At 50.6% G+C, this 23,014-nt stretch overlaps 1 protein-coding gene across 5 annotated transcripts in view; it reads left to right on the top strand.

Moving 5' to 3' along the window:
* CLEC16A (C-type lectin domain containing 16A) overlaps window positions 1-23,014 on the top strand; it is a 204,891-nt gene that overhangs the window by 52,500 nt on the left and 129,377 nt on the right. For 3 of the 5 annotated variants that reach the window (XM_045993098.1, XM_045993097.1, XM_045993101.1), the window contains 3 exons: window positions 4,074-4,305; window positions 17,466-17,598; window positions 21,635-21,735. In XM_045993098.1, the coding sequence (XP_045849054.1) occupies window positions 4,074-4,305; window positions 17,466-17,598; window positions 21,635-21,735 (466 nt within the window). The remainder of the gene's footprint in view (window positions 1-4,073; window positions 4,306-17,465; window positions 17,599-21,634; window positions 21,736-23,014) is intronic. The other 2 variants (XM_045993100.1, XM_045993099.1) reach the window with 1 other exon arrangement.

Genomic DNA, 23,014 nt, shown 5'->3' with positions numbered 1-23,014 from the left:
CACCCAGGAGTCCCTGGATTACCTATTTTTAAGCATCTAGCTTAGTGACATTAGGTACTTTCTTTAAAGGTACTCATTACATTTATATGGCATTGGTAATACTTTCTTGGGCACAGTGACTGGACACAGAAACGACCAGAAGAGAAAGTGAAAGTTCCCCGAGCCTCACGGTCTTCTTTAGAAGGGACAACTATTTGGAGCGTGTGGAGCCTTCCAGACCTTGCTGTGTGCACTGTCTTGCCCAGATCTTTCCACACAGGAAAGCATGATACAGAGGGCCAGGTTTTCATTGACAATTTTATTTTTTTAATTGTAACTGGAATCCTGGATGGGTTGCTTGATTGCAGCTCGCTTTCTCACGTGCAGTGTGCACATGGCCTTTCGGGGGGTTGGGGGAGCTCCCAGACCTAACGGAGGGCGTTCTGTTCAACACCTGGGCTGTTGACAGTGCTGCGTCTTCTCCTGTGTCCAGGGCCTTACATGTGTTTGTGTCCTCCTTCCTGACCCCTTGCTCCAGACCCCTCTCGCTGTCCATGCAGAGCTGGCTCTCAAATCCCACAGCCCCAAAAGGCTTTAGTTACTCCTGACCCCTGGGGAGTCACCTTCTAGAGTATTTACACTTTGCACAGGCTGGAAGCCTCAGGGTGGAGGAGTGGAGGCTAGAGTGAGGTATGGTTAGCCAGTGGGCAGAAGCAAACACTTTAGGGAACAGTTCAGCCCTTGGGCCACCCCTAAAATCACATTGACTCTGAAGTGAGCTTTTCCCTTTCTTTTGGTTAGTTCACCATCTTACTCTTGCTCTGTGCTAAAGTTAACCTTCCAAGGCTGTCGGGCTCCTGTTTTCTTCCATCCCACACTTTTCTTTGTTCTCTCTTTTACTTTGGGTGCAGTGTGGGCACATACCACGTAGCCATGAATTCACTCAACAGCAGCCCACTGAGGCCCTGCCTCGCTCCAGGCACCTGATTTTGTGTTGCGAGCATAGCCGTGCGGGCCGGTGGGGGGTGTGGGAGCTGTAAGGTGGACGGGCCCTGCTCCTGTGGGCTTGCCATCTGGAACACTGGAATTGTCCGCTGTCACATGGAGAGTCCCGAGAGGCCAGCAGCCAGAAGGCTCTTGACGGGAGCCATAGGAACAATCACGAATCTCTGTCCACATTTCCCAGCCAGGCCCTGTCAGCTTCTCCATGGTAACTGCGGGGTTTTGATGCTATCAGTATTAAGAAAAACACAGGCTTTTGAATATAAAAGAAAAAAAAAAGGAACAGTCAAGTCCAAAGTTCTAATGTCCAAATGATTCCTGATGAATTTTTTTTAAAAGGTTAACATGCATACCAGATTAGAAATTTCAGACCAGAAGGAAAGATCTAGAAATGAAAAAATGCAAGTGTGCTTGTGCAGGTGCAGGACCACCTGCCTTCTTTATCCTCCAGAGATGACATCCGAAGATATTTGTAGGCCGCTTTCCGGGAAAAGCCGTTCACAGCATCACATGGAGCTTTGAAGAGCTTTACCTGTAGGGGGCCCTGCCGAGTTCCCCGCTCATGCTTTTCCACCCTGGTACCCATTCAGAATCCATGCACGTAGCTACAAAAAGACCTGGGTCTCTTTAACATGTACGTGGATTCCCATTCTATGGGCAGACCGTAATGACCTAACCACTCTCCTATTGATGGACATTTAGGTTATTTCCAGCTGTTCACTGGGTAGGGTTGCATTTTAAAGGTTTGAAATTTCCCCAGTAAACATGTCCTCCCAACACCTGACCATCGAGAAGAGCAGATCCCTTTGGAAAGTTTTTAAATTTATTTTCACAGTTGACTCTTACCTTTTTTTTTTTTTTTTTTAAGGGGGCAGGGAGAGGAAGGTGACTCCTATGTTGGATGCTTACTGAAAGAACTTTTACATCCGTGATTACGTTTAGTTCTAGAAGGCCAGAATTATCTACCCTGTGTATTAGACAAGGACTCTGATGCTCAGAGAGGACCCACAGCTCATGGCAGGGTCCAGCTGGGGATCACACTGCTCTGAGCAGCCCTGGGCCTCGCACGCTGTTTCGCTTCCCTTTGTTCTGCCACTTCTGTACATCCGAGTTCACACGGAGCTCGGGGAGAGGTTAGAGTTAGACCTCCTAACTGGGTGATGTTTTGCTCTGCTTAAGTCTCGGTTTTCTGTTTCAGAAAGCTTTGATTGCGTATGGGAGTAAGTGGTGCTCAGAGGAAGCAGTGACTTTATCTCAGGACCCTAACTTCCTGGGTTCGAGTTCTTCAGCAGAAGATGAGGGGGCTGTCCAGGGCTGGGTTCGATCACACAGCATCCTGAGTGGGTTCTGATGAATGCTGTCTGGCAAACGTGGCACGCCCGGGGGGCTCCCATCTCTGGGCTCCCACTTGTTGGTGTCTGTAATGCACTCTCTGGGTTTCCTGGGCAGTAGAATCCTATCTCAATTTATCTGTCATTTTTGTGGATGAATAATCCAAAATGAGTAAATAAAAATTAATGTTCAGATTTGGATGCTAATTCAGCTTCCAATTAGGTTTTGTTTTGAGCGTTATTGAAATTAATCTGTGCTCCTTGAACACATTCCACTTACTGGCAAGGTACAGTGGCCCCCAGAGTATCGTGGGTGGTTGGTTGGGGGTAAATTCAGAAGATGGATAAACCATATCAAGATAATGGAAACGTTTTCTTTAAAACTTTTTCCTTTTTAATGACAAAAGGATGTCTGGACATCATCCAGACCCTGAAAAGAGAGAAATACTTGAATCTGCCCCAGACCAGTTTTGTCTTTATTTCTTGCTAGACCCGGTCCATTTGCATGTAAACACTGTCTAGAGGATACGGAGCCCAGAACTGAGTTTGAGCTCCTGAGGAAGCACCTGTATTTCAGGAGGACCTTGGGTTTTGGGATTGGGCAGTCTTCAGTTCCACATCTGACTCTTGGCTCAGGATCTGTGTGACATGGGCATGTCCCTTTGTCCTTTGGAGTCTCTGTTTTCGTATCTGTAAGATGGGAGTGGCCATCCGTCTATCTCATGTTTGTTACCTGGACTGAGACACAACTCAGTGTTTCCCACAGGCCTCTTTCATTTCTCTTAGAAAGCCTCCTGACTTCTCAGGGGAGAACTTCTTCCAGCTTCCTTTGGGGACAAGTTTAACTCCCTGCTGGTATTTGTCAAGCCCCCCTTTTTAAAGAGCCAGCATTTGGCTACGTCTAGTACACCTTGCTTTTTCTTTTCTGTTACTTATTTTTACAACTATAAGAGACACTGGTATTCCTTGCCCTGTAGCAGTATAGAGCTTCTTTTAACATACATTTATTTAAATTAGAAGTTAGGAATGCCTGGGTGGCTCATTCGGTTAAGCATCTGCCTTTGGCTCAAGTCACGATCCTGGGGTCCTGGGATTGAGCCCAGCGTTGGGAATCTCTGCTCAGCAAGGAGCCTGCTTCTCCTTCTCCCTCTGCCCATCCCCCGTGCTTATGTGCTGGCTTGCTCTCTCTCTCAAATAAATAAAATCTTTAAAAAGTCAGTAATAGCAGCATGCCATCCTGAGGAACTAAATTGGGTGGATGGTAGGTGGGTTTGAATCTCAACTCGGCTACCTCCTGGCTCTTTGACTGTGGGTGGGTCCTTTACCACCTCGGAGCCTCTGTTTTATTGTCTATAGAGAGAGGGACACGATAGGAGGACCTCCTGGGGTCGTTGTCAAGTTCAAATGAAGCAGTGCAGTCAGGGCCCTTAGAGCAGCATCTGGCACATGCAAAGTACCCTAAAGGTGTTAACCAGAAGGGTGTTTCCTTGACAAGCGATGGCCTTTGGGAAGCCCACGGCTGGTGTGGGTAAGGGGCAGAGTTTCTGACTTAGGGTGGTGGGCTTGAGTAAATGGTAGCCGGTGCTCTCGTTTTGATGACTTAACCATGGTGGTGTTCATCATTGTCCTGATGATGAAGTAGGAGGTAGCCTATTTTTTTTGTTTCAGAAATAGAATTTCTTGGGGGTAGCAACTGTAGGCAGCTTGACCATGGTGTCTGGCGAGATTCCAAGGTTCCAATCCGTGTGTTGACTTCCCTAGGCCAAGCCCAGCATTCGGTGCTTCATTAAGCCCACCGAGACGCTTGAGCGCTCCCTTGAGATGAACAAGCACAAGGGCAAGAGGCGGGTGCAGAAGAGACCCAACTACAAAAACGTTGGGGAGGAAGACGAGGAGGAGAAGGGGCCCGCCGAGGATGCCCAGGAAGACGCTGAGAAGACTAAAGGTACTGAGGGTGGTTCAAAAGGCATCAGGACGAGTGGGGAGAGTGAAGGTGAGTGCGCCCGCCAATGCCACCCTGCCGCCTGCGCCACGAGCCGGGCTGTCCCTTGTGTCTGGTCCCCGTTGTGTGTCCGTGGGCACGCGTGTTCATTCCCGACGCCAGTGTACCTCATTCTGCGGGCCCAGCCCTTCGCGGGCAGCTGTGGGCAGGTCCCCTGCCCTCATCGCACGGGTGACCCAGAGCAGGCTTCTTGACTCAGAACCCTGTGCCTCAGTTTCTCCCTCAGTAAACAGAGGCTAGCAGATAGTATTTACTTTGTCATTCCGACCCTGGAATGAGTGAATACGCATACTGTGCTCGGAGCAGTGCCTGGCCTGGGTCGCGAGCCCTTGATGCTGTTACCGCTGTTTCACGCTCATTGCAGTTCTGTTCGTCCCTGTCACCTGCCATTCTGGTTTTTGACGCGGGTCGCTGTTTCCAGTGCACTGCGGGAAGAAAACTCATGTTTAATGAGATTATATACCGTTAAGACAATTGTGTTTGGGGGATCAAATAATCAGATATCATCCCCTAGATCCTTACATTAGGATTTGTCTGAAGTCTTGTCTTCGGACAGTGAGCACAGTCTTTGGACTTGTCTTGTCTTCCGACAGTGAGTGAGGTACACTGGGGTTCGGGGCACATGTGCTCAAAAAGCCGAATCATTCATTCCTCTTTCTCTTTTGTGTTGGGATGATTCTGGGTGAATTTCCACCTCGCTCTGACTCACACGCTAACACCTTCTCGATCTGGACAGCAGTATGTGCTCTGGAATTAGGCAAGCTTCAGCGTGCAGGCTGTCTGGTGTCAGGGGCTGGGCGCACGGCCACACAGATGGGGGTCTCTGGCCACGGCCCCGAGTTCCTGGGGTGGAGCAGGGGATGGGGTAGAAATGGGATGGGGGCTCTGCTTGCTGGAAGTGAGCTCCCCCCACACTTCCTGCGACAGACACAGGCTGTCCTCAGCTCCTGCTGTGGGCTGTCCTCTTGGGTGCGGGGCTGGCTCTGGCTGCTCCAAAGCCAGCAGCTGTCGTTGGCCCATCAGTCTGGGCTGTGGGAGTCCCTAGTCCGAGAGGGTCTGAAGCTGGAAGACAGAGTAGCTCCGTAAATCCGTGACTGGGAACTCATTTGATTTGGGGAGTTTGCTACGATTTCCAAGCCAGAACCCAACCCTGTCCCCACCCTGCTGGCCTCATACTGAGTCTCTTGGCAGTTCTCAGGAAATGTCAAGATCCCGTTTTGATACGTCTAACCGAAGTATCTCTCTGGTGCCGCCCAGCCCCCTTTGTGAGGCTGAGACCCCCGCATGCTTTTGTTCCTGTTGAAAGTGTGCAGGACGCGCTTTGGCAAAGGAATTCCTATTTGGCTCGGGACACGGATGCCAAGTGTGTCTTTGGTGGGGAGGTGAGGGGCAATTGCAAGGTAAGCAAGCCATCTTAGCTGGCTTATTTGCATCTTTTCTCTCTCTCTCTCTTTTTTTAAACTCAGGAGAAAGCTGTCTGGGTAAAAACCCTGGGGTTTAGTTGTCCTGTGGCCACACTGGGGGCAAGGAGGAGGATTTCACCCCATTTTGTACTCTGTGTTCCTGTCGATTTTGTTTTGGAAAGATGCTACCTCTTTCATTCCAGTCCTTTTAAGGGCTGCTCTCTAACCAGGCCTGGCCATGACTAACCCTGGTGTGGACAGGGCAGGCTTGGCCACAAGCACACAGGCAAGTGAGTCAGCCCAGCAGCCCGGTCCTGGCATGCGGGACTGCAGCGGCTTGGCTGGGCTGCCGTTCCAGCTCGCTGTTGGGATTGGGGTGATGACTCCCCAAATGCTGAGCCTGCCTGTCCTCTGCCCAGGCAAGGGGGAAAACATTGGCCAGCCTCCACAAACCTGTTTCCTGGGTGCTTTCTCAGCCAGGTTGTACCAGACAGGGCCCCGGGATCTCCCCCAGAGGTTTTGCTTGGACAGTTGATGCTGATGTTAGAGCTTTAGTTGAACATGACTCTCAACGGTTGCCCCCGCCCTTGACATTTTGGTGTCCTCCTATTTTCTCGAACACGCGCTAGTCATTCCAAAATATTACAGACCTCTCATCTTCCCACCCAGCTCAACATAAATAAATACAGCTCCCCCAGGCCTGTCTAGCAAAGAGACACCTCACTGGGCGGCGGCTCAGGTGAACAGGGCTTTGTGCGTGGTGAAGTTGACTCTTGGTTATTCTTAGATTTCAGGTGCAGCCGGTGGGTGTCTTCTCCTTAGACTGTGTCTGGGTGAAACCAGGCAGCTGTTAGGTCCTGTGACTTGGAAGGCCATCAGGCCACAGTGTCCCATGTGGGATGTGCTGAGAGATGGGATACTGGCCTTGCAGTCATGTCTAGGTTTATTGTGAGCTTCAACTGGTCTCCCCAAGCTCTGTACCTCAGTTTCCCCATCTGGAAATTGAGTATTAAAAAATGTAATTCACGTGGTGCTTTTTTTTTTTTTTTTTTTTTAAACGAATATATGTTAGGATTCTTGTGGTTATGAGAGTTAGAAATTCAACTCTGACTGGTTTCAAAGGGTGATTATTGTTCGTGTCGCTGGAAGGCCTGGGCAGGGCTGGCCCCGGGTATAGATGACCACCAGCAGCGCAAGGCTCGCTTCCTGCCCGTCTACCACTGTGTGGAGAAGGAGCTGCTTCTTCCGGTCAGCTGCAGCTCCAGTCTGGGGGCCAATGCCCTGGGACCCTGATGGGCCTGGCTCACCCGTTGCTGTAGAAGGGTGCTCTGTGCCGACTGGCCAGGCTTGGGTCGCTTGTTGATCCCGTGATAATGACTGTCTTGGTTAAAAAAAAAAAAATAGGATGTGTCCATCAGAAGAAGGGGGCACGGATGCTGAGCCAGTGAAAGCAGCAGATGCTCCCAGAGAAAGCTGCACTCTTTCTGTGTGCTCCTTTGCCCTTTGGAGGTGGCTGTTCTCCCCTCCAGATGACTTTTCTCTGGCAGGCTTCCTGTCCGGTCCCTGGATCTAGAGGCTTGTTGACATCCTGCCTGTAATAGACAGGCGCAGCCGGCTCTGGAGTGAAGAGATGTCGGCAGCAACTCCCCCTGCAAACCCTGGCGTCCCCACGCTCGTGGGGGAAATCTTGCCTCAGCGAGGCGGCAGAAGGCACAGGCATAAAAAGGCATGTGGTCACAAGTCACAATTTTGCCATGACCTGATTTAAATGTGGCATTAACATGTTCTTTTTCTACAAATGCAACCAGAATTCACACCTCCTCCACACTGAAGCCCAGACAAGGAAGTAGTGTGAAATGAGTGTGTGCCTCTGGACCCCTCTGCTTGGCTTTGGGTCCCAACTGATGAGTGACTCATTTGGAAACTGAGAAAATCACAGGGCCCCTAAATTTGCAGAAATTGCACACTAAAAGGAAAAAGAGGGGTACCCTCGTGCCCGTGGCCAAAGAAGTGTTCACTCGATGCATGTCAGTCTGAAAGGACAGTTGTCTCTTTTTGGAGCCACTCACAGCAGTAACTTACTAAGCAGACCTAGAACAAGAGAGCAAATTGTTTGCACTTCTTGTCTGAAAAATAGGGTGTAGTTTTGGTTTTTGCCTATGGAAGAAGTAGGCACTAATTTCATGTCCTCAGATTAAAGACCGACTCTTTTCTTGAACCCCAGCAAGGGCATGGAGTGAAGAGGACATCCCTGACTTTGAAAATGCCAAGTCAACTGGGAGCTGAGGGGTGCCCGGACGTTGGGAATCCCAGCTTTGCCTGTTTTTTTTTTTTTTTTTTTTTTTTTTTTTTTTCTTTCTTTCTTTCTTTTGAAACCTCCATTGAAATGAAATGGAATCCTGGCCTCATTTCTGGCTCCTCTTGCAAAGCCAGAGCCAAGCCCATGACTGGCAGAGTTTCCTGATTGGGACGAGCCATGGATTAGCCACTGGTAGGTGGGGGGTCTGACTCCTAGACCCTGGAGAGGCTGGCTGCTCCTGAGCAGCTCTGTGACCCTGGGCAAGTCATTGCTTCCCAGTGGGAGGCTTCACAATGCGCAGCCCTCAGGTTGACAGAAATGAGAGCATCACTGTCTCAGCACTCAACTGCATGGCCCAGGAGCACTGCAGAGGCAGTCTGGCCAAGGCAGAGAGCAATGAGGAGCTTGGAAGGACGTGTGTGTTCAGGCACCCCCCTGCCACTCGCTACTGAGAGTTTCCATGAAGCCGGGTTCTCTGTTCATTGTCTAACGAATTAGTGAAGTGGCTGTGTGGGTGAGTGTGTGTGTGTGTGGCTGGGGGGGGGGGGGTGGGGAACAGCAGGAAGGGAGGGAGGAGAAGGATTAGGAGTCTGAACCACCATTGCAGAGACCTGGGAGTGCCACCTTTCAAATGGGCTTACCAGTATAAGGAACTTCCTAGAAAAAAACATTCGGAATGCAAGCTTGTGCTGTTCAGTCAAGGAAAACAACAAAACAAAGGAAGAGGTTCCCCCAGATCCTCAGCCCATACACACCCTGTTGTTGCCAGGTGCCTCTGGAAATTCTGCTCCAGAGCCAGCCAATAGCACGCAGGCCTTCCCTTATTTCCTAGGTAACCAGCAAGGGCATCTTTTTCCTCCTTCCCTGAGCTTTTGCGTAAGGGCCTTCTTATTCTCCCCTTCCCCCTTTTTATTATCTGTCCTCATTTTGATTCCTGGAATGTAGAACCTAGAGGGCAACTCAGAAAATCCTTGAGTCTGTGAAGTCAAAGACTGTCGGGAGGTCATGCCTGCCATTTCCCTGAAAAGCACTTCATTTACCAAATATTAATCAGACTAGAATGTACATCATCCTGGGCAAGTTGATGGATCATTGCTGTTATTTAAAAAACCAGAGTGTCAGAGCATCGGGGAAGCTCCCGGGTCTGGCCAGAGTTGTCACTTGGAGGGGGAGAGGTTGACGTCCTCAGGTGCTGGGGGTCCTTCGGGCTCGCCTGTCCATCCACACTGTTGTGCGACCCACACCACCGTCCATCTCCACAGCTCTTTCATCCTCCTGAACCGAAACTCCGCCCCCCTTAAACATGTAACTCCCCATCTTCCCACCGCCCCACTGGCAACCATCTTTCCACTTGCCAACCTTCCAGCTTGGGTTGTGTCCGCCGTTTGGTCCTCGTGACTAGTGCTGCTCCTCTCTGCCCATGGCTATGCAAATCCTGCCCTGTTCTGGGGCTTTTATGCAAATGACAAGAGGTGGAGGGCTGGGGCGGGGCCTGTGAGGCCTGAGGAGCTGGAGATTGGGGTTCCCCGCCCAGCTGCCCAGCCTCATAAGGAAGGTCCTCGACTCCCAGAGGCTCAAGGCTATAGTTGTGGAAAGGGGTTGTACCTCCCACCAGGCTGGGGTGCAGGAGCCCTTCACCATGGTGGGTCCAGGGCCTGGTGCTGGGACTGTAACCACACAGGTGCTCCTTGCCAGGACCTGGCTGATGGGCCGTGCGGAGAGAGGAGCCCCCCCAGCAGCGGGGCGGAGGCCCACCACCTCGATCTCTCTCGGCCCTCAGTGTGCCCTCCTGTAGAATGCAGACGTCAGGCCAGCTCAGCACTGCTCCAGCTGTGGGATGTGGGGGTGTTTGTAAGTCGGATGGGGCAATGAAAAGATTCTTGTTGACATCAGCCATCAGCTCCGGGCCAGCCGGACGTGCTGTCCTTCACGCCTCCCTCACGTCCCCACGCGCCCCCCCAACCCCCGCCCGCCCCCCTGTCCCAGCCCACAGCCGGCCTCGCTCCTGGTTGTTCCCTCATGGCATACACTTTCACACTTGCTTCCTATTTACACCAGCTGTATGCTTAGAGGACTAAGGAGGCTTTTTTTTTTCATTTGAAAATAATTTCATATTTATAAGAATTAGGAGAAACAAAAATAGTATAAAGAACACCTGTTTACCTTTTACCCAGGTTCATCTTGTAACATGTTATAGCCCATTTGGTTTCTTATTTATGTTTTCCCTCTCTCTGTACACACACACACACACACACACACACACACACACACACACACAAATTTTTCTGGGTGAGCTGCATCCATCCTGTCGCTTCGCTGCTGTGCGTGTGAGCACCCAGTTGCTAAGAATCGGGCTTTGGCTTGAATGACCCCCAGGGCAGCTGTCCACGCCAGTGTGGGTTTCTGCTGTCCCTGTCCAGTTTGTCTGTTGGCCCGATAATCTCCGTTCTGGCGTATTTCCCCCACCAGCCTGGGGTCAAGCGGTGCCTTTAGTTGTCGCGTCTCTCGGGCCTTCGTGACCCTGGAACATCTTTCCACAGCCTTCTCTTTCACAACAGTGACATTTTTGAAGAATGCACAACCTTTCCCTCCTTTGTTTTAATAAAATACTCCCTCGTCTGTCTGTGGCATTTTCTTTGTGATTACATGGAGGTTACGCATTCTTGGGTGGACTGTGGTGTAGGTGGTGTCCTGTCCTTCTCGGAGTGTCCCACCTGGAGGCATGTGCTGTCCCCCTGACCCTCACGGGTGGCATGAATATTGGTCACCTGCTGTGGTGACCCATCTCTCCGCTATATAATCGCTTTCTCTTTTCTTTACGACTAATTCACAGGGAGGGCTGAGAGATAATACAGACATGCTGTGCCTCATTACAGTGCCCCTGAGAGCTGGCATTCGCTGATGATACTTGCCTGATACCGTCTTCACTAGACTGGTGGAAAAACGTCCATTTTCCAACGTCAGCACTCTCTCCGAGTTTAAAAATCAGCCCTCAGCATTCCACTACAAGCAGGATTCCTCCCTTCTCCCCATTTCTTTCTTTATCAGTTCTTGGCACAGACTCAAGGATTTCGGTTTTTAGTGGTTTGCATTTCATTACCGATTGAATTCATCCGATGCTCAAATTGTCCCAGACTTGGCCTTTGGGAACCCTTGTGCACTGGCTGCTATGTCCTTGTGCTAAGCTCCCGTCATTTCTTTTGAGCAATCCTTATACTTTCTGGCTTGATAAGGTATTCCACGTTCATCTTGGAATGGTTGGGGAATGTCCATCCCTGACACGAGCCATTTCTCTGAAAAACCCTGCTTCCGGCGCCTGGGTGGCTCAGTGGGTTAAGCCTCTGCCTTCGGCTCAGGTCATGGTCTCAGGGTCCTGGGATCGAGCCCCGCATCGGGCTCTCCGCTCAGCAGGAAGTCTGCTTCCCTTCCTCTCTGCCTGCCTGCCTCTATGCCTACTTGTGATCTCTCTCTCTCTCAAATAAAATCTTAAAAAAAAAAATTGCAGGAATTTGTTAAAAAAAGAGAGAGAAAAATCCTGCTTCCTCTCAGTGGACAGTGGTATTAGAGGCCAAGATCTGGGTGCCAGAAGGGCTGATGGCTACTGGGGTGCCTTGCTTTTTGGTCCCTTCAGCGGACAGATCTAAAAAAACGGATGCCTGTATGTACACAAAATATACATTTACTCGTGCATACATGTACATATGTACAGACATGCGTATGCGTGTGCATATTTTAGAAATCATGAATGCGTACCAGTACCTCCAGTATTGAGAGCAACGCAGATCCGTTCCCAGAGCATTCTTTCTTGCCTTCCCCCATTCCAAATCTGTGTGGGTCACTTCTTCAGCCAGAGCCTTGGCTCCCAACAATGTCAACACGTTTGTTTGCTCAGTCCTATACTACATCTTAAAAAGTTTCAGTTTGTTTACTGTTTAATCAATAGGAGTTCATGGTGCTTTGCAGTCCCTCCCACCCCTGCGTGCCTCACCTGTCTCCCCACTGAGGGTATACAATCCAGGAGGATGTTTGTAGCTCCTCGTTAATCTGCTCTTTTTTTGTATTCCCTATCAGGGTGGGTATGGTATGCATTAGAAAAAAATATTGGTCCTTTTTGTTTTTGGTCTGGTTAGGGTTCTTCCTTCTCATTTTTACAGATTTAATTTCTTCTTCTTCTTTTTTTAAAATATATGGGTTATTAACAAATGTAAAACCGCACAAAAGGGTAAGTTTAAGAAGTGTCCCTTTTTCCATATTCCATCCCATTTCTCTTCCACTGGTAGTTAACCAACTTGGCTGCTTTCTGGAATATCCTTCCCACGTTTGTTTTTGTGAGAATAGGAGGATCTATAAATGCTTGCTTGCTTTTTTTTTTTTTAAATATTTTATTTATTTGTCAGAGAGAGAGAGAAAGAGAAGGCACAAGCAGGCAGAGTAGCAGGCAGAGGCAGAGAGAGAAGCAGGCTCCCTGATGAGCAGGGAGCCTGATGTGAGACTCGATCTCAGGACCCTGGGATCATGACCTGAGCCGAAAGCAGCGACTTAACCGACTGAGCCACCCAGGCACCCCCGTTTTCTTAGTCTCCCTTCTCTCTTACACACCAGGTAGCAGAGTGTAAACACTCTCTTTCCTCTTTGCTTAGAGGCTTCTCTGGAAATCACTCCGTATCAGTTCACCGAGGTCTTCCTCATTCTGTTTTACAGCTGCTGTGTGTGTCTGTACCAAAGTTTATTCAACCGATCTTTACGCTTGGACAGTTAGGTAGTTTCCAATATTTTGCAATTAAAAGTAATACTTCAGTGAATGCCCTTGTGTGTGTGCATTTTTATATTGTTAAGGGGTGTATCTTCCAGATAAATCCCTGCAAGCCGGATTGCTCAATTGAAGGGTATAATGTAATTTAATGTCCCCCCCCTTTTTTTTCTTAAGGTTTCATTTTTTCAAGTAATCTATACACCCTGTGTGGTGGTTGAACTCTCAACCCCAAGATCACGAGTCACACCCTCCACTGACTGAGCCAGCTGAGCGCCCCTCAAGTTTCCTTTTAAATTTAAATCAAAAGAAAAAAGTGAGATCAGATAAAATGATGAGATTAATAACAAATAGTATGGGCAACACATAAACTTGGCAAGCGTCCAAGAGGCAGGCAAAAGACTGAAGCTGAAACAAAACTAAGCTGCGTTCTTGCCGCCCTCCCTTCAGATTCCAAAATAGAAACCCAGATGGGATGAGGGCTTGTGGTATGTTGTAGCAGGTTCAAGTGGAATTCCCTGGGAATTCGGTATCAGAGCCCGAGTCCTGGCCTCCGTGACCACCCGTGGAAATCCGTGCCCACGAGCCCACCGATCTGCTTTCCTTGGTAGTAGCAGCATGGTGCATGTACCCTGGGCACGGAGCAAGGCTGCACTGAGATAATCGCATATCCACAGGAGGAGTGGGAGCGGGGGGCCCAGAAGGCTCTGCAGGACCATGCCCCACGTTCTGGTCTGGCATAAAGAGGAGGTTCACTTTGAGCCTGAGTCACCAGGAAAAGAAAGGTCAAATCTTCTTTGGCACCCTCTTTTAAAGATGATTATAGAACCCGTTTTAGAAGGGTGAGAATCTAGAGAAACCCTCTCCCCCAAAACTTAATACACGCCCCATGTCCACATGGCATTTTACATAGTTTCAGGGAGTTGACACACGCTAGAAAAGAATCACTACTTTTAAGAGTTGTTTGGATAAAATTGTTAAAAAGAGGGGGGCAGGGGAAACCTGTGTTGGCACTGAAGGACTGTTGTACGTTCTAGAGAATTCATCCCCATGGAACAGCTCGCTCCCTGACTGTGCTGGCTGGATGAGGATACAGGGGGTGGGATACGGCTAGGAACCAAGGGGACAGAACTGAGGTTCAGAAACCTCACTGTGCATGAAGAGACCCTTGTGGGACTGGTCCTGTGCGCGGACGGAACCTGGGAGAGGGAGGGCAGTGGCCCTGGCTTTTGCTGGTACTTTTCTAACTATGTTAATTGTCACTATGCTTTTGGGCTTCTGTTTCCTCATACACAGTATCCAGGACTAAACCGGTGGTTTTTAGCAGTTTCGTGTGAAGCCCCAGAATTCTAGAAAGGAGCTTCAGGGGCTTCTGTAGGGTGCAGGAGGAAACCCGCGGTCAGGGGTGGGTCAGGAACCCACCCACCCTTTACCCGGAGCAGCTCTGCTCCCATCTGTGGTGGCGTGCTACGGGAGATTGTCATTCAAAATTAATAGGCCTCTCCTTAACTAAGTTTGATGAGCACTAGACTGGATTATCTTTAACAGCCCTCTGCTCCAGAATTCTGAGTGTTCAGGGAGATTAAAAAATTAAAAAGGAATAATCACATCACCGCAGATGTATTCTCTAGGCTGAGGCGCTAGGGCTTGGCCCTGTGACCTTGGGGAGTCCTTGAAGCTGAGTTCCTGCCTTGTCAGCCAGGCTGAGAGGGAGGGGAGCCTGCAGCTGGGCCGGAGGTGTGTCAGAGGTCCCAGGGTGGAAGCCAGAGGCTGGCACCATCGTCCTGCTTGGTAGCCTTCAGATGTTTTCAGTGGCACGCTCTGTCGGTAAACACAAACAGTCAAATAAATGTCATTTACGCAGGCATCTCCCCAATAGAGATGCATTTGTTGTAAATTACACATACTTGTATTGCTGTGCCAAGGTCAGATATATCACAAAACAAAACAGATGATTGAAAGATGAGGATAATTAAAAATAAGAGAGGTGCTGCCCCGTGAATCATGTCCTCTCCCCGCCGAGAGGTCCCGGTGGTGGGGAGGCAGCTGGAGGAGGTTGGTCGGGGTGAAGGTGCAGGCGCGGGAAGGAACAACATTCTCAGACGGCGGTCTGCACCCCCACCGGCCCGCTGCCGCGGCCATGCTGTGCGGACTGCTGCTGACTCAGTAGCTCCCTGTGAATTGACTCACTCGGTTTTTTCCCCCTTAAATTTCACCTTCCCCTAAGCAGTGAGGTCCGCAGAAGAACAGGTTTTCCGTGCAGTCTGACTCTTTTTAATAAGGCACACTGCAATAAACGCAGAGCTCCGCAAACAGAACCTTTGTCCGCATTGCCCTTGAAAATCCTGGGTCAGCCCCCACCTGTGGGATGGCCCTGTGGGAGGCTCCCATCCACCCTGGGAGGAAGGGGCTGGTGGTCCAGGCCCGTGTGGATGGGTGGGGGGTGTTCTCCTCTGTGCTGGAGGATAGGTGCGGACACAGCCGTACCTCGCAGAGTTCCCCGGGGTGGTGGGCATGCGTTGCCTTAGGGCGGACGGGGTGGAGCCCTGGGCCACCCGCTACGCGTCATAGCAGCCGTGCCTCACTGCCGGTCCTGCCTGCTGCCCGAGCTTCCCATGCTGGGCTAGCCTAGATATCCGTCTGTCCATCCCGGTGGTGAGCACTTGCCACGTATGGGGCGCTGGACTCGGTGCTAGAGTACCAGTGGTGAGTGGAACAGAGAAGGCGGCTCCTCTTATGAAACCCCCATTCGAGCGAAGAAAGGCAGGCAGCAAACAAGCAAGCCATAAATAGAAAATAGGAAATCCAGGCAGTTATAAATGTTATAAAGTAAAATCGAGATAAGAGGGGGAAGGGACAGATTCAGCCAGAAGAATTCCCAATAGTTTATGTAGCTACTCCCTCCGGGAGGCAGAGCATAACTCCTTGCTCCTTAAGGGGGGCTGTGCTTAATGACTTGCTCCCACGGAGTGTGCAGGGAGAGAGGAGGGAAAGTCACTTTCCAGTGGAGAAATCTGACTGGCATTCCCTTGGCCCCGTGGTGCAGACCTACCATCGGCGGTGATTGGGCTGTGTCGCTGGTCCACGTACTCGCTATATCGGACCGCGAAGGGCACTTCCCCGGTGTAGGCTTCCTCCCAGAAACCTCTGCCCCAGTCTGTTGATCTGAAAACATCAGACAGACTCAGAGGAACGTTCTGCAGAATACCTGACCAGTTCTCATGCCTCAACCCGTAAGGTCACCAGAAGCAAGGGAGTCAGAAACTCCCAGCCAAGAAGAGCTTAAAGGGGACACGATAACTAGATGTAACATGGTCCCCAGGATGGGATCCTGGAACAGAAAATGGACAGTAGGGAAAAACTAAGGAACTATGAATAAAATCCGCATTTTTGATCAAAATTTAAGGAGGTAAAAACCGGTGCAGAGGGAGGCTGAGAAGACATCTCTGGGGTGGTGGTGTTTGAGCTTTGAAGGGTGTCCTTGAGTCAGGCCAGGGTGGGAAAGACCCCGGGGTAAAAGCATTCCAGGCAGAGGAAGCAGCTGTGTAAAGATCCTGGGGCAGAAACAAGCTTGGGCTTATCAAAGAGCACAGAGGAAGCTCAGCACAGGTGGAGAGCGGTGTTGGGGGGAAGGCCAGGCAGTGAAGTCAGAGATGGAGAGGGGCCGGGTTCCACAACAGGCCGCCTTGACTCTGTGGAGGGCATGTGGATTTCATCCTCTGTGCGATGGGAAGGCAGTGGGGAATTCTGAACAGAAGGGCAGCATGAGCTAATTTCCACTTAAAATCACTTGGGTCTGTGTGCAGAGCGAAACTAGAAGGTAAAGGGAGGCGGAGCCAGCTGGGAGGCCTTTACCCGAGTCCAGGGAAGAGCATAGATGGCAGGGGTCCATCAGAGTCCTGGGCGGCGTCCCATCCCTCCAGATACTAGTGCAGCTTTGCACGTCAGCATTCTTTTCCCTACGTCTGTCTCCTGAAGACGGGGGCGATGACCTGAACTCCGGGTTCCAAGAACTAGCTAATATGAAGGTCTGCACCTGCACGTCAAAGAACTCTGACGGGGACCCCTTAGAGCCAGGAGCAACCATCTCTCATTCACCTGTGTTGGTTCATACCTTACCTCCTGAAAACTAAAAATGTATACCATGCTTATGCCGGTTGCTACACGTGGCCCTTATTTAATTGGGAAAAATGCAGAGAGCTCCCTAACCTCCCTCTGCCTTCTGGAGGTTGTCAGTCGAAAAGGAAAACAAAAGGCTTCAGCCATGTCAGAGCCCTCGCTAGAGTGTAAACAGTTTCAGAATCTTCTCCGTGAACTTGGTTATGCTTTCTTAACCACATATTATTTTTTTGTCTCTGCTGCCTCAACTCCTTTGGGAAGGAAGTGTGATGTCAAGAAGTACAATAAGTGCCTTAAGAAAACATATTTGAAATAAAATAAATTACTGCAATTTGCTCTTTTTTATTAAAATCAGGGCCCCGTTTCTTGGCACTGGCAAGACAAAAGGAAGAGAGGTTCTGGCCTCTGTCTGATTTCTCCCCAGCTTGTTGCTGATGCCTGGTCCCTGCTGGCGAGAGCTTGCTGGACACGCTAGGAGCGGTCCTCTTGGGCTCTGGCTCTGGCTCTGGGATGACTGTGTCTGCAAATCTAGGGCTGTGAGGCTGTCCGAGCTCATCCCTGTCTCTGTATTTGCTTCCAGAGATAGAGATGGTGATCATGGAGCGTGGCAAGCTCCCGGAGTTGGCGGCCAGCACCTCCGTGCAGGAACAGAACACCACGGACGAAGAGAAGAGTGCCGCCGCCACGGGCTTGGAGAGCGCGCAGTGGAGCAGGTGCCGCGGGTGGGCCCAGTCCTCCTGCACTCGCGCTGGTGCCATGGGGAGCACGGGGTGGGGGGCAGCCTGGGGGCCAGCCTGCCCGTCAGGGCAGGGGGTGCTGCTCTGTCGCTGGGATGAGGAGGTGGGCTGAATGGTGCAGTGCCCACCAGAGGTAACCAGGGGCCTCTTCCCACCACCCAGATGGCCTCTTTGGCCTCTTAGCAAACTTATCCTGCTTCCTGCCTTTCCTTGCTTCTCCAGCCCCTCTCGAGAGGCCACAGGGACAGAGCTGGCACTCAACTCTGTCATGCTCACCCCTCCGAAGGGCAAGACCGAGACATGGCGCCACCTCCCCCAAGCCCTTCAGTGGTGGGCCCTGTCCTAAAGGGTGTGGGCCGCCTCGCAGCCTTGTACCAGCTGCCCTTGGCAGTGCTCTGCTGCTCCCAGGAAGGATCCCCTCGGGGCCTGTCTGATTCACTCACTGCCACACTCCCCCGCCGGCTAGGGCCTGCCCTCTTCTTGGCTCAGCCGGCGTGATTTCATGCTGCTATCCGCCTTCGGCTTTTTGCCCAAGCGTTCATTTCACTGATGGCCTGCTGAAGCTACACCCTCTTCAGCCTTCGAGATGCCACGTTTCCTGGAAACTGGCAGCACCCTTCTTCCAGAGTGGGATTGGGTGGCAGGCTGCTCCCAAAGTGTGCAGGGAACTGCTAGGAGGAGACTTTTTTCATTTCGGAGTTATTTCCTCGCTGAGCGACCCCACTGCAGAGACCCCTGCGGTAGCCTCATCCCACTGCAGTGTGAGTACACGCACGGCAGCAGGGTTCCGCTGTGAGGCTACGAGCGTTCACTTCCTGAACTCTCAGGGCAGAGGGGCTAGAACACACACACGCCCCCTCCCATTTCTTAGTCCAGCTCCAAGAGTTGGAGCCCACCTGTCCTTGCCTCCACCTCTCTTCGTTTGGCAGCTGTTGTAGTTATCTAACACTCAGGACTCATTTCTATCAGATGCACAAGGGAGCCGCTTCTCGTTGGATTTAAATTAAAAAACACCGGAGTGTGGTGTGGGCTATCTGTTGTTGGAACTTGCAAAGACTATTGATTTAGCTTGGCAGCAAAAAACACAACTCCCAACGCCCTGAAAAGTCAGGAAATCATTCTAAACACAGAAAGGGAGGGTAAGACGACCTTCAGTTGCTTGACACAGCGTTAGCGAGGATATGAATAATTGGAAAAACCACCAATGACTAGTCGTGGGGGGTGTATCAGCAAATGGAGTGCGTCTGCTTACTAGAATAGGAGCCGCTACTTTTAAGTGAAAACTATCAGGAGGTGTTGGGTTTCTTCGGATCTAATAAATGGAAACAGAGCACATATTTTACATAGTGTGTGGTCATAGGTTTGTTAAAGGAAAAAGTATAACCATCTATTATTTAAAAAAGAAAAAAGCGAACAGACGAAGTGTTAGGTTTGAATGTTGGGTTGAAACTTTTTTTTCCTGATTTTTTTTTTTTTTTTTAGTAAATAGAGAGGTTTTCTTAGAGTCTGTTGAAATTGTTTCTTCTTCTTTTTTTTTTTTTTTTAAAGATTTTATTTATTTGACAGAGAGAGATCACAAGTAGGCAGAGAGAGAGAGAGAGAGAGAGAGAGAGGGAAGCAGGCTCCCTGCTGAGCAGAGAGCCCGATGCGGAACTCGATCCCAGGACCCTGAGATCATGACCTGAGCCAAAGGCAGCGGCTCAACCCACTGAGCCACCCAGGCACCCTGAAATTGTTTCTTAACCTTCGGTGACTTTAACTGACATCTTCTACCGCATGACTTATAATGGAAGCCGATCCTTGTGCCTTGAGTTGGGCCCACACACAAGTTTATGGCCCCGGGACCCTTGAGCCAGGCCTCCCCTCAGCTCTGAGAGCAAATGCCAGGGAGAGACTGGCCCTGGGCGAAAGCTGCCTTCTACTCTGCGAAGGTGTTGAATTGTTGGTTATCAGGAATACTGCCACGGACTTCGCTCCTCCCAGTTCCAGGCCCTGAGCAGGAAGAACCGCACTCTGGGGGAAGGAGGGGGCAGTGTGTTCTCCTTGACATGAAGTGGATCTTCACATTGGTCCGCTGGTCTGAAGAAACAGCATAGTACAAAGTGGAACTGTTCTCCTACTCCTTGTGTATCGTGGGCTGTGTCTGCATTCGGGGTTAAATATAGGCCTAAGAAACTGAAAAATGTCTAAAGCATTCTCGTCTTTAAAAAAGAATTATAAAAGCAACACACATGCAGAAAATATAAAAACATTTTGAAAAAAGCATAAGGAAGGGAAAAAGGTCTCCATGCTGCCAGCATTCAAAGCAGCTGTCCCTAACGTTCCAGTTACTTCCTACCCGTCCTTTCTCAGTGGGAATGGTACCCTCCTTGCCCCCGATACTTACACCATACCATGCCTGTCATCCGTCTTTTTTTTTTTTTCTGCCTCATACCCAACCCCAGGCATCTTTTTCACTTTCCTGTACACTCAGTAAACGAAATGCCAATGGTTTCATGCTACTTCGTCTCTTAGAAGGTGTTGTGTCTGCTCAGCCCTCCGTCCGCTACTCGGCATTTGGTTATCTGCATTGCTCTCAAATGAAAACACAGTCCACATTCTGGGCAGCTGGTTACAAGAAAACGTTTTCTACTTCATCCCACTCTTGGGTTGGTAGTGGTATTGCCAGGCACTTACAGAAACCCAGATCCCTACCTGGCAGAACTCTTCACGCATCCAAAAGGTGCCTGATCTGGGGTCCTGGAGAAAGAGCCCCGGGGGCAAATGTCCCCTTTAAGGAAAGCCTCTTGCTCTAACTCCCCCGCGTCATGTGTTTATTTGCAACGTTATAACAAGAACGTCTGCAGCACTTTCTCTTTTGCATTTTTCAGTTTAATATTCTGAATCACTGGTACGTTCTTGGAATTCAGATTTTTTTAGAAGTGTAAAGGGTGATGCAGTGAGTAGTCTCCCCGTTTCTCGGCCACACCTCTTCACTCCCCCTCGACAGTGATGTTGACTGGCTCTGCGTCCTTCTGGAGGTTACGTGTGCCCTCGGTCACTCCTCGAGGTGCTCTGCTTTCTTGGCCTCAGCCTGGCCTCCAGAGAGGCAGCCGCAGGTGGTCACGGGCTCGGAGCCTCCTGCCGACGGGCCAGACCCGTGCATATTCTATTATCCTGGTGATGAAGAGTCTTTCCAGGCCAGACCCTTCACCTGAAAAGGCAGCCTTTGGGGTGTGTGGTTTGCGATATCTGCAGCCACTCTCTTGACCTCTCCCACAAAGCATCAGAGGTGAACCCTCACATCGATTCTTACCCGTCAGGGAAAGTCAGTCCAAGAAATTGCTGAGCCTGGACCTGCCAAAGTGGGCTCCTGGAGAAGTGCCCTCAGAAGGCTCAAAATAGAAATCTGGTCATAGCTCCCACGTGTCCTTCGTGCTGTGCCCCTGGCCTGTGCCAGATGCCTTTCCTTCATCGTTTCGTGCTGAACCCCCACCCCTCCCCCGGAGTCCTTCCTGATGGGGAAATGGAGAGGTTTTAGGTAGCTAACCCAAGGGTTCGCAGCTCAGAAGAGGCAGAATCCAAATTGGAATCCAGGCCGCTTGGCTCCAGGGCCTCCGTTCTGAAATTGTTTGGGCTTGTTGGTGCCTTGTCTGCTGTTAGCCTACTACACTGCCTGGTTCTCTTCATCCTCTTGTTTCTGTTCGAGGTGATGATGCGGTCCCTCTGTTCTCTGGCATGGGAGTGCCCCAAGAGCAGGGACTTTGCATCATTTACCCCGCAGTGTCTGGAATAGCCGGGCCACAGTTGTTGACTGATTAAGTGGCCCGTTCCTCAATTTCCCCTGGAGTTAGCTTCCCACGGGCAGAGCCTGTCCCACGCTCAGTGCTGGACGGAGCCCTCAATGGACTCACTACAGGCTGGGGCAGAGCCGGCAAAGGCACAGGTGGCCAGCACTCCGTGGGTAGGTGGGAGAGGAGAGCTGTTCGCCCTGCGTGCCGAGAGGCTCATGCACGCCCCACCTCTTTTCCAGACCCTTCCTAGATATGGTGTACCACGCCCTGGACAGCCCGGATGACGACTACCATGCCCTGTTTGTTCTCTGCCTCCTCTATGCCATGTCTCATAACAAAGGTAAGCCCCCTCACCTTGCCTGCCTTCGTGACACCCCTCTCTGGCTCGTGGAACCAAAAGAGGAAGCCACTTTCCTTGAGGAATGTCCTTTCTGGTTTTGGCAAATTCCCACAAAACTTCTCTTTGGCCTTGTTAGAATTTCTCAGGTACTTTAGTACAGACCAAAGCCACAGGAATTGGTTACTCAGGCAGCAGGGGTGGGGTGGGGTGGGAGGGAAGGTCCAAGTGACTGTCTAACCCAGTATGACTGCATTCACGATGTGGTTTTCTTTCGACCCCTGGCTTTTACGGCTGACTTACCTCCGACCCCTGTTCCTAACGTCAGAACTGAAATCAGTCAAATTGTAATCTTGGTTTTGCTATTTATAATAGCTGATGTTCAAGCTCTGGGTCGAGGGCTAAAATAGACTCTGGGCAGATTGGGTGGAAGCGCAGGTTTCCTTTCTGGAGAAAGGTGTGGTTCTCTGGCTTCCCCTGTGGAGGCAGAGTGGTCAGGACCAGAGACCTGCGGGGCTGACAGACCTGGTGAAGATTCGTTCCCTCACTTCCTCACTGGGGACAGCCGCTGGTATATGCCCCCGCCCGGCTCGACACGGGCACGTTCTGAAACCCCCGCATCAGAAGCTCTTCAGAGGAGAAATCGAGAACATTCTTCCTGGCCACTGTCCAGAGTTGGCCTTGGCATGGATGAGACCCTGCGATGTTTTAGTAGGTTTTTCATAAGCTAATTGGGAGGTAGGTGGAGGTGGGTTTTACTAGACAGCCTATGTCTAGAGACACTTAAAAGGCACTCAGCATAATAAATAGTCGTTCTTAAATCACTAATCCTGATAAATAAGTGGGCCAGTGGATAAAGAATATACCGGAAAAAAGCCTCGCCTGCCATCCCTGCCCTCCACTCCACTCTCTTCTTTAAGGTGGTTCATCTTAGTATTCTCTTGTGTGTCTTTTTAAAGATAATCCATGCAGGGGCTCCCGGGTGGCTCAGTCGGTTAAGTGTCCAGCTCTTGGTTTTGGCTGAGGTCATGATCTTGGGGTCGTGAGATCAAGCCCCGAGTCAGGCTCCATGCTCAGGTCTGCTTGGGATTCTCCCTCTCTCCCTCTCCCCTGACCCTCCACTCTGCTCTTGCCCCTCTCTCTCTAAAATAAATACATCAGTCTTTTTTTTTTTTTAAAGATTTTATTTATTTGACAGACAGATTTCACAAGTAGGCAGAGAGGCAGGTAGAGAGAGAGGGAGAGGCAGGCAGAGAGAGAGGAAGAAGCAGGCTCCCCGCTG

The sequence above is a fragment of the Meles meles genome, chromosome 21 (assembly GCF_922984935.1).
Source record: "Meles meles chromosome 21, mMelMel3.1 paternal haplotype, whole genome shotgun sequence".
Lineage (NCBI taxonomy): Eukaryota > Metazoa > Chordata > Mammalia > Carnivora > Mustelidae > Meles > Meles meles.
The sequence above is the reverse complement of the archived record's forward strand: the minus strand, read 5'-3'. Positions and strand labels throughout refer to the sequence as shown.